At 44.4% G+C, this 14051-nt stretch overlaps 1 protein-coding gene across 2 annotated transcripts; it reads right to left on the minus strand.

Annotated features, from left to right (window-relative positions):
- Positions 1-718: 718 nt before the first annotated feature.
- On the minus strand, positions 719-11645 carry Znf329 (zinc finger protein 329). Of its 2 annotated transcripts, none has more exons than XM_048368748.1 (2): positions 11294-11645; positions 719-3197 (listed from the first exon to the last, which is right to left on the minus strand). In XM_048368748.1, exons 1-2 carry the CDS (start codon positions 11379-11381, stop codon positions 1675-1677), a joined length of 1611 nt encoding a protein of 536 aa, XP_048224705.1. In that variant the 5' UTR covers positions 11382-11645; the 3' UTR covers positions 719-1674. The 2 variants fall into 2 exon arrangements, with proteins under 2 accessions (XP_048224705.1, XP_048224704.1); XM_048368747.1 differs by having other exon boundaries at positions 719-3308.
- Positions 11646-14051: the final 2406 nt, after the last annotated feature.

Consider the following 14051-nt stretch of genomic DNA (forward strand, 5'->3'; position numbering starts at 1 on the left):
CTGCATGTTGAGATGGCATCTAGGAACTTGGGATTTCTTGCCCACTCTGAGAACCTGGTAAAAACACCACCTACACCGAAAGAAAAGGATACTTATACATATGAACCAACCAACTTTCCCAAAAAGTTTGTCAGCACATTCAAGAACTACAGGACAGGCTTCAGTGAAGGCAGCTGGGAACTAGGCCACCCTCACTGGAGCTTATCTGATAACCTGTCCTTATCAGGGAAGACCCACACTGAGAAACCCAAGATGCATGACAGCTCACAGCCTCAATTAGCTAAAAGTGGTCTTCATTCTGACTCTCTCTCCTTAGCAGTCAGGAAATACAAGACCAGGTCAAGTCAGAAGCTGAGGGGAGGCACTTGCAGAACTTTGAGGCCATCAACCAGCTTGCCTGGATTTCCCTCACACAGCACTACAGTGCTTCAGAAAAGATATGCTAGGCCTGCTCAAGACTTCTCTATAGGTTCCTGTTCCCATCACTCTCCCACTAAAATAACATTTCACATTCCAAAGAAAGAAGTGATTCAGGTTGTGGGATCTGATTCCAGGTTGTGATGTACTCCTGGATGCATACTGTATCCAGTAGTTCTGATCTAGCCCATACCAATAAGGAAGATCCAAATTCACCTGCCTGGATCTTCACTTTTTTATTCATTATCCAGGTATTATACCCCCAATGTATGATGTACAATAAAGGAAAAACCATACACAATTGTAGTCCCCTAACAAAAGCACTTATTTATTTCTCTATCATCCACTTATAAACTACATCCATGTGTGCACATATATGCCTGTAATGACAATTACTCTTATTTTATGCCTCATTTTTGCTGCCTAATAAACCCAGCAGCAAAACTTTTATAATCATGATTCAGAGTGGCTGAATCTCTAAGAAAAATACCCTAAACAAATAACAATGGTAGGGCTAAACTGATAACAGAAATTAACTATTTTTTTCCTTTCAACAGCTAAAGCAATGATCTACTTTCTCCCTTAGAAGCAGCCCTTTTCATCTTTTGATTTAGTCTGAAGAGGAACAACTTTACTGTTCATTCTCAAACAACTTTTTTGTTCAGTTTCCCCTTTTAAAATGAGTCCTTGGTGTTCTGACAGGACTGTAACACATAGAAACACATTCAAACACTTTCCAGTTATCTTGTGGTTTCTGTGGAGTGGAGCCCTGTGCTGAACCTCTCACCAGTATGTCTTTGCTGATTCAAGAAAAATAGTAAGAGCTCCTGCTTAAGATTCTCTTCCTGATTATACTTACCAGGTGTGATTCAGTGTTTTCTTATGTACAACAAGCTGGATACTCACAATTAAAGGATTTGACTAAGTACTTACTCAATGCCTTCATAGGTTCTTTCCAGTTCAAGCATCCTCGTGTAAAGGTTGGTAGGTAAAACTATCTTCCTCACATTCTCAAGCCTTATTCCAGTGTTTGCACTATTGGGTCTGGTAGAGTCTGAATCATCCCTGAAGCCTTTTACACAGTTATTATCAGCTAATGTTGTCTCCAGGAGTTCCCTAATGTTAGAGTTAATAATGCTCTAGAATGTCTCATTCATCAATTCTCTCCATAGCTTGAAGGGTTCTTTTCCAGTGACAAGGAAGAATCACTCACATCTGAAGACATACAGCCTCTAGGCAGGCTTCTGTGGTCCACATTCATTTTGTTTCCATGGTCTGCCCTTCAGGGTGCATTCTCTGATGCCGGACAAGGGATGAGTTCCTTCTAAACGTTTTTCCACATTGAGGACACTGTCTGGGACTCTCTCGGCTGTGAATTCTCTGATGTACTGCCAGGTGAGAATTCTGCTTGAAGGACTTCCCACACTGCAGACACTGGTAAGGGGTCTCCTTAGTGTGAATTCTCTGGTGCTTGGTCAAGCAGGAGCTGTCCCTGAAGGCTCTGCCACACTGATTACACTCATAAGGTTTCTCACCAGTGTGAGTCCTCTGGTGCCGGATGAGGCCAGCAATGTTCCTGAACACTTTATGACACTGGTTACAGCCATAGGGCTTCTCACCAGTGTGAATTCTCTGGTGTCTGATAAGATATGCACTCTCAATGAACGTTTTCCCACATTCTTTACATTCATAGGGTTTTTCTCCAGAATGAATTTTTTGATGCACAATGAGGTGAGAGTTGCGATTGAATGATTTCCCACACTGCACACATTCAAAGGGCTTCTCTCCAGTGTGAGTCCTTTCATGCTGTGTGAGGTATGAGCCATCTCGGAAAGCCTTTCCACATTTGGTACACTCATAGGGCTTCTCACCAGTGTGGATTCTGAGATGCACAGTGAGGTGGGAGATGTCAGTAAAGGGTTTCCCACACTCATTACATCTATATGGTTTTTCTCCAGTATGAGTTCTTTGATGCAAAATCAGGGATGAATTTCGGTTGAAAGTTTTTCCACATTCTAGACATTCATAAGGTTTCTCTCCCGTGTGGATCCTCTGATGCTGTGTCAGAGCAGACCCATCACTAAAAGCTTTCCCACATTTACTACATTTATAGGGCTTCTCTCCTGTGTGGATCCTCTGATGTACAATTAGGTTGTAGTTCTTAGAGAAGGATTTTCCACACTCATTACAGGTATAAGGTTTCTCTCCAGTGTGAGTCCGGTGATGCAAAACAAGAGAAGAGTTCCTTTTGAAGTATTTTCCACATTCATCACATTTATATGGCTTCTCAATGGGATGACTTTTGTTTTCATCAGGAGATGAGCTCATAGCAAATTTGTCCTCAGAGTCCTTACTTTTGTAAAGTTTCTTGCCTTGTTTCATTATTTTGTGATGGCCAAGGACAGTACAATGGTTCAAAGATTTAATACCTTCAGGATATTTATAGTGTTTGTCTCTCATTTGATTTCTTCTAAGTTGTATAGCTTCCATAGAAAGGGGGAAGGCTTTTCCACAGTCATATTCAGTAGTTCTCTTAGCTATATAAGTTTGGGAACAACTGTGTAAGGATTGGTCACAATCTAAAATTTTAACATCTGACTTAGAACCACAGAAGCCATTTGTTGTAGGAACTCTCTGAGTTGAAAGAAGACCTGAGCTTACACTCAAATGCTCCCCAAAACCAAGATATTCACAGGCTGATTCCTGAGCTACTCGATTATTCCAAGTTAAAGGAGATTGCCTCAAATGTTGCTCTTGGTTTTCACAATCCCAGCTGTTACCTAGAATGGAGGAACAAGAATCCTCCCTCATCAATCCTTCCATAACTACTACACAGGATGGCTCTCCTTCAGGCTCATTCTGAGCTGTCATTTTCAGTATTGTGTCCCACACTGAAAAGAAAGGAAATCAAAAGGCATTTTAGGGGCTGGGAATGTGGCTTAGTGGAAGAGTGCTTGCCTATCATGCATGAAGCCCTGGGTTCAATTCTTCAGCACCACATAAACAGAAAAAGCCAGAAGTGGCACTGTGGCTAAAGTGGGAGAGTGATAGCCTTGAGCAAAAGGAAGCCAGGGACAGTGCTCAGGCCCTGACTCCAAGCCCCAGGACTGGCCAAAAAAAAAAAGGCATTTTAGTGTGCAAAACTACATCTGTACAAGGAAATAAAAATGATGATGGGCTAGATTTGTGCTAGGTAGTTTACATTTATGTTTAAAATTCATATCTGTGAAAGCAGATAATAAACTGGGAGACATAAAATTAAGCAACAACATGTAAAAAAAAAATAAAAAAGAAAAGAAAAAATAAAAAGGAAATCAGCCAGTCACAGGTGGCTCACACCTGTAATCCTAGCTACCCAGGAGGCTGAGATCTGAAGATCTAAGTTTGAAGCCAGCCCAGGCAAAAAAGTCCCCATGAAACTCTTATCTCCAATAAACCACTCAAAAACCATAAGTAGTGCTATGACTCAACATGGTAGAGCACTAGCCTTGAGCAAAAGAGCTCAAGGAAAGAGCCCAGGCCCTGAGTTCAAGCCCCACAACCAACCAACAACAACAAAAAAAGTCACAGAACATTTTTAGCTTCTCAGACCATGCAGAAGGACTGGTATTGGGGATAAATATACCAAAAGTATTAACTTTGGGCATGAAGGACCAGATAATGGGCATCTCTGCCCACACTGAAACACCATCTTGGCCACTGCATTCTTGTCCCAATCACCAGGGATCCTACCAGCCAACAGTACACATTTCCAAAGCCACAACTTCACAAAATAAAACATAGAATGAAGCTGGGCACCACTGGATCACACCTGTAGTCCTAGCCACTCAGGAGACTAAGATCTGAGAATCATGGTTCAAAGCCAGTCCATGACACCTTACACCCATTAACCACCAAAAAGCTGTGGCTTTTTTAACTGTGGCTCAAATATTAAAGTGCTAGCCTTGGGTTCAGGCCCTGAGTTCAAGCCCCAAGACTAACACAAAAAAATGAAGTATAATTAAAAAATTAAACTTAAAATTTTTAAAAGCAGCACAGAATGAGCAATTCTCAAGTTCTACCTTCATTGATGGAAACATAGGTGTTGTAGAGCTCACTCTTGATTAGGGAAACATGGTAGGAAATGTTGCGGGGGGAAGGGGTCGGGCGGAGGTACAGAGCTGACTCCATCTTGATTATTAGGTCAACCTGACACCAAAATTCTGCTTCTGTAAATGGCATGCTTAACTCGTTATTTGCTCTACCCCCTGCGTCAACCTCCTACATCTGTGCCACATTGCTTCACTTGTGGTTTGCTGTACCCCTGCGTCAAGCCCCTACATCTGTGCTATGCTTTTACCTTTAAAAACCCCAATTTGAGGACTGCTCAGGGACACGGTGACAGCTTCCGAGTCTATGCGACATCCCTGGCTGGCCAGTTTGTTTTTTGCTTCCCCAATAAACCCATCTTTTTGCTTGAGACTGTCTCTGAGTGGTGGACTCTTGGGGGGATGTGGAACCTCTCCACCCTGAACCCCATAACAATAGGTAAGATTCATGACCTGAAAGATGTGGGTCTCAGTCATGGATCTGTTGGAGACCACTGTATAAGACTGTTACAACAAAAAGTGAATCATGCAGGGCACCAGTGGCTCATACCTGTAATTCTAGCTACTCAGGCTAAGATATTAACATTGTGGTTTGAAGCTAGCCGAGGGCAGGAAAGTCCATAAGACTCTTATCCCCAAACAACTCAGAAAAAGCCAGAAGTGGTGCTGTGGCTCAAGTGCTAGCCTGGAGCACAAAAAGGCTCAGGGACAGCGCCCAGGCCCTGAGTTCAAGCCCCAGGACAACAAACACAAAAAGTACATCCTGGGCCAACTACCAGTGGCTCACACCAATAATGCTAGCTACTAAGGAGGCTGAGAACTGAGGGTCTCAGTTCAAAGCCAGCATGGGCAGGAAAGTCTGTGAGACTCTTATCTCCAATTAACCACCAAAAAACTGGAAATGGCACTGTGATTACAGGCATGAGCTACCAGCTCCAGGATAGAAATGTCTTAAAATAAGAGCATAGACACAAGTCTTTGGAAACTTGATACACCACTAAAAGCAGAAAAGAAAAAAACCCTACAAACTGAAAGGCAAATTGTACTGCATCAAAATTGAAAGGTCTTATGCTTCAAATAATGCCATTAAGAACATAGAAGCTGCTGGGGCCAGTGGCAAGAAAGCAAAGGAAAAAATGTGAGACCCAGAGTTCATGACCCAGTATTGGTACCAAAAAACAAAACAACAACAACAGCCAAAAAAAAACACTTAAAAGCCAAGCACCGGTGGCTCACACCTGTAATCCTAGCTACTCAGGAGGCTGAGATTTGAGGATCACGGTTCAAAGCCAGCTCAGGCAGAAAAGTGTGAGACTCTTATCTCTAATTAACCACCAGAAAGCTGGAAGTGGCCAAAGTGGGTCAAAGTGGTAAACTGCTAGCCTTGAACAAAAGAGCTCAGGGATAGCAGCCAGGCCCTGAGTTCAAGCCCCATGATAAAAAAAAAAAAAAAAAGTTACTTGTATCCAGGCTCCAGTAGTCCATGCCTGTAATCCTATCTATTCAGGAGGCTGAGATCTGAGGATTGTAGTTTGAAGCCAGCCCAGGCAGAAAACTCTGTAACTTTTTAATTAACTACCAAAAAGCTGGAAGTAGAGCTATAGTCCAGTGGTACAGTACTAGTCTTGATCATATAAGCTTTTGATCATAAAAACCCAGCTCCTGAGTCAACAACAACAAAGTAGGTAAGTGTCACAGATTAACCACAATATTAAAAGTAGAAAAGGCCCAGCTCCGGTGGCTCACAACTGTAATTCTAGCTACTCAGGAGGCTGAGATCTGAGGATGATGGTTCAAAGCCAGGGCAGGGAAGCCCATAAGACACTTGCAATTAGCCAGCAAAAAGCCAAAAGAAGATCTAAGGCTCACGTAATAGAGTAAAGCCTTGAGAGAAAAAGTTTAAGGATAGCACCTAGGCCTTGAGTTCAAACCACAGGAGCAGCACACACACACATACATACACACACACACACGCACACACACACACACACACACACACACACACTAGAAACAATCTAAATGTCCAGTAAACAATGGGTAAACCAAACACAAAATATAGTAGATCTACAAAAACCTGGTCCAAATTCAAACACATTCTATAACATGGGCTAACCAAAAACATTTTACAGAGAAGCCATATCCAAAATTCTATGACTACTAATGTAGATTGTCCAGAATAAACTAGACAGAAAGATTAGTGATTGTCTGGTCAGAGAGGGATAGAGGAAATAGGAAATGAAGTGGGGCATGACTGCTAGTGTGCATGGGCTTTCTTCTGGAGAAGTGAATGAAATATTCTAAAATAGGTTATGCTGATATACATATGTAGTAGCTAGTAAACACAAAATAAAACAACAATAAATAGTTACTTCTAAAAGGGTGACATACAGCATATGAATTATATCTCAAAAAAGATGTTTTGTTTTGGGTTTTTTTGTTTTGTTTTGTTTTTTGTTTTGGCCAGTCCTGGGCCTTGAACTCAGGGCCTGAGCACTGTCCCTGGCTTCCTTTTGCTCAAGGCTAGCACTCTGCCACTTGAGCCACAGCACCACTTCTGGCCGTTTTCTGTATATGTGGTGCTGGGGAATTGAACCCAGGCCTCATGTATATGAGGCAAGCTCTCTTGCCACTAGGCCATATCCCCAGCCCCGGGTTTTGATTTTTTTTTTTTTTAATGTATGTTGTCTGCTAGGGCCAGATCCACGGGATTAGAATCTAACTGAATTTATAGTACTTTAATTCTTCATGACCTTGGAGTATGGCTCAGTGGTAGAACACCTGCCCTGAAAGTATGGGGCCAATACCACCCAAAGGGGGGCAAAAAAAAGCTGAATAAAGTGACGTTCCAAATCAACACTTTCCTTTAAAAAAAAAAGTATTTTAGTGCCATACAAAATAGAAAACAAAAGATAACTAAAATGCAATATCTTTGTGACAGGAACTTGAAAAAATGCATTGAACACTTCAAAAGACATTTGAGTAAGTGGGCATAGGAAGCTGGTTCAAGGAAAATCATAATGCTCACCAGTCTTACCTATAAAGGCAAAACCTTCCTAATGCAACTCTTGGAAGAACTTTACTGCAGCATACCAAAAAGTTCCTGTGATTCATACACAAAAGCTCTGCTGCTACTATGCGCAAGACACTCTTTTTTTTGTTTTTTGTTTTTGGTGGGTTATGGGGCTTAAACTCAGCCTAGGCAATATTCCCTGAGCCTTTTCATTCAAGGCTAGTACTCTACCACTTTTTTTTTTTTTTTTTTTGCCAGTCCTGGGCCTTGGACTCAGGGCCTGAGCACTGTCCCTGGCTTCCTTTTGCTCAAGGCTAGCACTCTGCCACTTGAGCCACAGCGCCACTTCTGGCCGTTTTCTGTATATGTGGTGGTGGGGAATCGAACCTAGGGCTTCATGTATGGGAGGCAAGCTCTCTTGCCACTAGGCCATATCCCCAGCCCCACTCTACCACTTTTAACCACAGCCCTAGTTTGGTTAACCAGAGATAAGAGTTTCACACACTTTTCTGACTGGGATGGCCTTGAACAATGAACCTCAGCCCTCAGCCTCCTGAGTAGGTAGGATTACAGGCATGGGCCACTGGTGCCTGGCTCCCAAGACTTTTTTTTTTTTTTTGGCGGGGGACGGGGGGTGTCAGTCATGAGGCTTGAATTCAGGGCCTGGGCACTATCCCTGGGCCTTTTTGCTCAAGGCTAGCACTCTACCACTTTGAGCACAGCACCACTTCAGGACCAGGTTTTCTGGTGGTTAAATGCAGATAAGGCTCTCATGGATGTTCCTGACCAGGTTGGCTTCAAACTGCTATCCTCAGATCTCAGCCTCCTGAAAAACCAGGATTTCAGGTGTGAAACACCAGCACATGACTTGACAATTCTTTAAAAAAAAAAAAAAATGAGAGGTGCTAATGGCTCATGCCTTCAATCCTAGCTACTCACAAATTTGGGCTGTCTTAGGATCAGGGTTTGAAGCCAGCCTCCAACTCAGGAAAGGAAAGTCTGTGAGACTTTTTCTCCAATTAACCATCAAAAAAACTGTAAAAGGGGCTGGGAATATGGCCTAGTGGCAAGAGCGCTTGCCTCGTATACATGAAGCCCTGGGTTCGATTCCCCAGCACCACATATATAGAAAATGGCCAGAAGTGGCGCTGTGGCTCAAGTGGCAGAGTGCTAGCCTTGAGCAAAAGGAAGCCAGGGACAGTGCTCAGGCCCTGAGTTCAAGGCCCAGGACTGGCCACAAAAAAAAAAAAACTGTAAAAGGAGCTGTGACTCAAGTAGCAAAGTGCCAGCAAAAAAAAAAAAAAAAAAAAAAAACCTATAAGGCAGTACCTAGGCCCTGAGTTCACAGCTCAGTACCAGCACCAATAAACAAGTAAATGGGAAGGACTGAGACTGTGGCTTAGTGGTAGAGCAATTGCCTAGAATGCATAAGGCCCTGAGTTCAATTCCTCAGTACCACATAAACAAAAAATAATTTAAAATAAGTAAATGGGAAAGAAGAAATTTTGAAAAGTCAAACCTCTTCCTAGTGATGTACCAGCTTCTAATTAACACAGTGAAGGCAAGCAAAGAACAGAAGAGTCCCAATAACACCTAATTCGGTAGGTGGTAAGGTAGCTTCATACTTCAATAAAACTCTCTTTTATTGTCTTTTCAGATATGAAAAACAAATAAAAGCCCAACAAAGCACCATACAGATTGAGTATTACACAGGAGTTACCAGTAACTGCTTAGTATAATATCATGGTTTGTTCAGGAATGTTCTTATTTTTTAATAGATGTCTGGGAAAGTATTTCAGGGTGAAGTATCATGATCTTAACGATTTTCAGTAATTCAGAAAAAAAAAGTGTATATAAACATATGCCAGAAACACAACTGTGCTACATGCTGTGTATGTGTTAGAGAGGAAGGGAAGGAAGGAAAAAGAGATAAAGCTAAAGTGATACAGTGTTAACCTGCAAATTTGGATGGTTTTGTAAGTGTTTGCAAAACAACTATTCCTACCATTTTTTTTCAACAAGTGTGAAACTTTAAAATGAAAAATTAGGTGATGAAAGGGGAGAGGGCAAAGTTATTTGCTGTAGGTTTAAAAAAAAGAGAGCCAGTGTCAGTGGCTCACACCTGTAAACCTACCTACTCAGGAGGCTGAGATCTGAGGATGGAGGTTCAAAGCTAGCCCAGGCAGGAAAGTCCATGCAACTCTTTATCTCCAATTAACCAGAAGAAAGAAAGAAAGGAAGAAAAGAAGAAAAGAAGAAAGGAAGGAAGAAAGGAAGGAAGAAAGAAAGAAAGAAAGAAAGAAAGGAGGAAAGAAAGAAAGAAAGAAGGAAAGAAAGAAAGAAAGAAGGAAAGAAAGAAAGAAAGAAAGAAAGAAAGAAAGAAAGAAAGAAAGAAAGAGAAAGAAAGGGGGCTGGGGATATGGCCTAGTGGCAAGAGTGCTTGCCTCCTTTACATGAGGCCCTGGGTTCGATTCCTCAGCACCACATATACAGAAAATGGCCAGAAGTGGCGCTGTGGCTCAAGTGGCAGAATGCTAGCCTTGAGCAAAAAAGAAGCCAGGGACAGTGCTCAGGCCCTGAGTTCACGGCCTAGGACTGGCCAAAAAAAAAAAAAAAAAAAACTAAAGAAAGGAAGGAAGGAAGGAAGGAAGGAAGGAAGGAAGAAAGGAAGGCTGTAGCTTAAGTAGTAGAGGGCTATCCTTGGGCACAAAAACTCAGAGACAAGGAGCTCCCAAGCCTGGTGTTCAAGTCCCAGGGCTAGCACCAAAAGAAAAAAGGGGGCTGGGAATGTGGCTTGTTGGTAGAGTGCTTGCCTGGCATGCATGAAGCCCTGGGTTCAATTCCTCAGCACCAAACAGAAAAAGCTGCAAGTAGTGCTGTGGCTCAAGTGGCAGAGTACCAGCCTTGAGCAAAGGAAGCTCAGGAACAGTGCCCAGGCCCTAAATTCAAGCCCCAGGACTGGCAAAAGAAAAGAAAGGGGGGAGGGGGGGAGGGGAGGGGGGAGGGAAAGAGAGGGAGGGAGAGAGAGAGAGAGACAGACAGACAGACAGAGACAGAGACAGAGACAGAGAGAGAAAGAAATGGTATTCAAAACACATTTTATGGGCTGGGAATGTAGCTTAGTGGTAGAGTGTTTGCCTAGTATGCATGAAGCCCTGAATTCGATTCCTCAGCACCACGTATATAGACAAGGCCAGAAGTGGCTCTGTGGCTCAAGAGGTAGTGTGCTAGCCTAGAGCAAAAAGAAGCCAGAGGCAGTGCTCAGGCCCTGAGTTCAAGGCCCAGGACTAGAAACACACACACACACACACACACACACACACACACACACTTTACAAGGAGATAAACCAGTCAAAACAAGGTACAGGATTGCGGAACTGCCTTTAAACGCAGGTGAAAAAAACGAAGCTGTCACTGATTTTTTTAAGTATCTGGGAGAAAAGCACCTGCTAGGGGGTGAGGGACGGGGCCGGGCTCCAGAGAGTACGGGAGCCCTAGGCCACCAGCCCAGGGGGGCCGGCGACGCCGAGGACCAGGCCCGGCGACTTCACCCGCAGCCGGCGACGGGAGCGGGGGGGCGCGTCCCCAACCGGGACCGCGGATCCCAGGGCCGGACCCCGCCCCCACCCCCGGCGGCCCAGAGGAAAACCCGCTGTGGACCCCGCCACAGCCGCACCTGGCAGCCCCCCACCCCACAACCCGCGCCGCCACTCTAGTGACTCCGAAGCCGGGAAGCCCTGGCGGGGGGGGGGGGGGAGGGGGTTGCGGTGGGACTCACTGTGGGCCGGCGGCCCGGCGGCCGGCCGGCGGCAGCCATGTTTGCGGAGACGGCGCACGCGCGGACACCGGTACTCGGACGTGCGCATCCTGGGCGCTCCGCGGCGAGCTGGTGCCGGGGGGAAGCAGGGTTGCTGCCCGGGCCGCCGTCAGCCTGTGGGGAAAGCCGCCTCCTCACAGGCCGTTTATGCACTTATTCTACTACTGCTTTAATGCCGTTGTGCACTCACGGTGGTTGGTTCCGGCGCTGATTTCGTCCCTGGGCGCTCCGAGCCGCGGCGTCTCTGCCGACCCGGCGGGCCGCCGGATCTTCTCTTCGGCCTCCTCAGCCTTCCAAGCCTCCTGTTCGAGACCGTCGTTATCTCGTTGTGGAATCGTCGTGGGTCGGTTTGTTTCTTGTACCGGGGCTGGGGCTTGAGCTCAGCGCCTGGGCGCTGCCCCTTAGCTTTTTCAATCAAGGCTGGCGCTTTGCTACTTGAACAACAGCTCCACTTAAGGCCGCGCGCGTGTGTGTGTGTGTGTGTGTGTGTGTGTGTGTGGTTAATTGAAGATCGGTGTCTTATGGACTTTTGTTGCCTCGACGGAGGCTGGCCTCCAGCTCTGATCCTTGAATCACAGCCTTCTTGAATAGCTAGGATCACAGTCTGAGCTACCAGAGCCAGGCTCCAGTTCTGAGTTTATGCTCTAAAAAAGATACACAGAGAAGGAAGGCTCTTTACTACTGTAATATGGAGGTCAGTTCTGGCCTGACCCATCATTGGCATCTTGTCTTGATAGGTGTGCCTGGATTCCTACAAGAAGGGAAGTCCCATCCCCAGGTAATGGGTGTTCCTGAATCCCAAGAGACAGGGGTGGGCACATGGCCTATAGATTACTGAACCTGTCTGCCAAGAGCTTGGAACTGGCACCTTCCTGTGTCCCTGCCTCGGGTCAGGCTGGTTCAGGTGCCATTACACCATGCCACCTGTCTCCATGTTCTCTTCCTGTGTCCTGTCTTCTTTTTTTTTTTTTTTTTTTTTTTTTTGGCCAGTCCTGGGGCTTGGACTCAGGGCCTGAGCACTGTCCCTGGCTTCTTTTTGCTCAAGGCTAGCACTCTGCCACTTGAGCCACAACGCCACTTCTGGCCGTTTTCTGTATATGTGGTGCTGGGAAATTGAACCCAGGGCCTCATGTATATGAGGCAAGCACTCTTGCCACTAGGCCATATCCCCAGCCCCGTGTGTCCTGTCTTCTGGCTCATCTCTCTCATCCTGAATTGGTTTGTTGGTATGGTTTTTGTTATTTCTTCCCTCTCTGGCCTGTTTCCCGATAGTGTTAAGGGTATGTGTGGGCTGCAGGCCTTTGTAACAACTGGCTGCCTGCAGTTTGCTAATGTTCTAATAAAGACTCCAAGATTCGATTCTTCAGTATGTGGCTTCTCAGATAATTTACACATATATAACACTACAGAGCTGTCTGTAGTGGAACACACATACAAAACCTTAAAAGCCACACATTGTCCAACATACAGGACATCCTAACAAGAAAAGGAATTTCCATTTTAAAGAATGAGTGACAGATGTGTTCCTTGACCTGAAAATACAACCACTCTAGACTGGTATCCAAGTGTTCTACAGAGAAGGATTTAAAGGCATAATGTAATGGCTTACTAACTTGGTTGTGCTAGAAGCAGCTAGACTAAATGCACACTTCTGAGGGTTTTTCCAGACAAGATTAATAAGGAGGGAAAGGGCAGCACAATCATGTAGGTTGAGGCTCTGATGAAAATAAAGGTAGGAGAAGAAAAGCCTGCAGCACATTCTTTCCTGCTGTTTTCCATCTGCTGTGATATGAGCCCCTCAGCGGTACCACATCCTCCACCCTAGGATGGACTGACTGAAAGCTGGCTTATTGTGGCCATAATGAATCCAATCTCATTTGTGTTGTTTTTAATTTTTGGTTGGTCGTAGGGCTTAAACTCAGGGCTTGAGTTCTGTCTGAGAGCTTTCAAGGCTCTATCACTTTGAGCCACAGTGCCACTTCTGGTTTTCTGGAGGTAAGAGTCTCATGGACTTTCCTGCTTAGGCTCGCTTTGACCCACTTCTCTGATTTCAGTCTCCTGAGTAGCTAGAATTACAGGCATAAGCCACCAGTGCTCAGCCTGTTTGTTTTCTGTCACAATGACCAAAAAATGTACTAATACATGCCACTACTAACAACAAAAACCCTTTGCGTGAGTACATACAGTGATTTTGCCATCACAGTGTGGAAGGTAATATTCCTGAGTGAGTTCATATGATTGTGTTAGCACAGTAGATGTGTGTAAGGTAATATTCTTGGCTGTTCAGAGTGAAGATCCTCATCCCAGGACCCCACATTTGACAAAAATGGGTCCTAGATGTTTTTGACAAAGGTCCTATGTACTCTATACTCAGTATATTGCCCCAAATTACAACTGCTCTTCTCCACAGATCTCCTTTCTGGACCATAACGTGCATTGACCAGGAAGCACTTTATTCATATTATGACTTATGGAATTGTAACCCATTTGTACAACTATTTAATAAAGAATTTTAAATGTTATCACACTAATTACAAGAAAACTGAAAATAGTTGTTTTAGCTTTATTTGTAAAACTAAAACCTTTTATAATGAGCCATTTCTTCTGGTTATAAATCTTCAAAATTGATGTGGACTAACAAAGCCATTTATACTGTCTTTCCACTGACCTAGTAGAAATCATGCTTTTGTGGGTTGTTTTGTGCCAGTAACAAGGCCTC

Source organism: Perognathus longimembris, chromosome 20 (genome assembly GCF_023159225.1).
Source record: "Perognathus longimembris pacificus isolate PPM17 chromosome 20, ASM2315922v1, whole genome shotgun sequence".
NCBI lineage: Eukaryota > Metazoa > Chordata > Mammalia > Rodentia > Heteromyidae > Perognathus > Perognathus longimembris.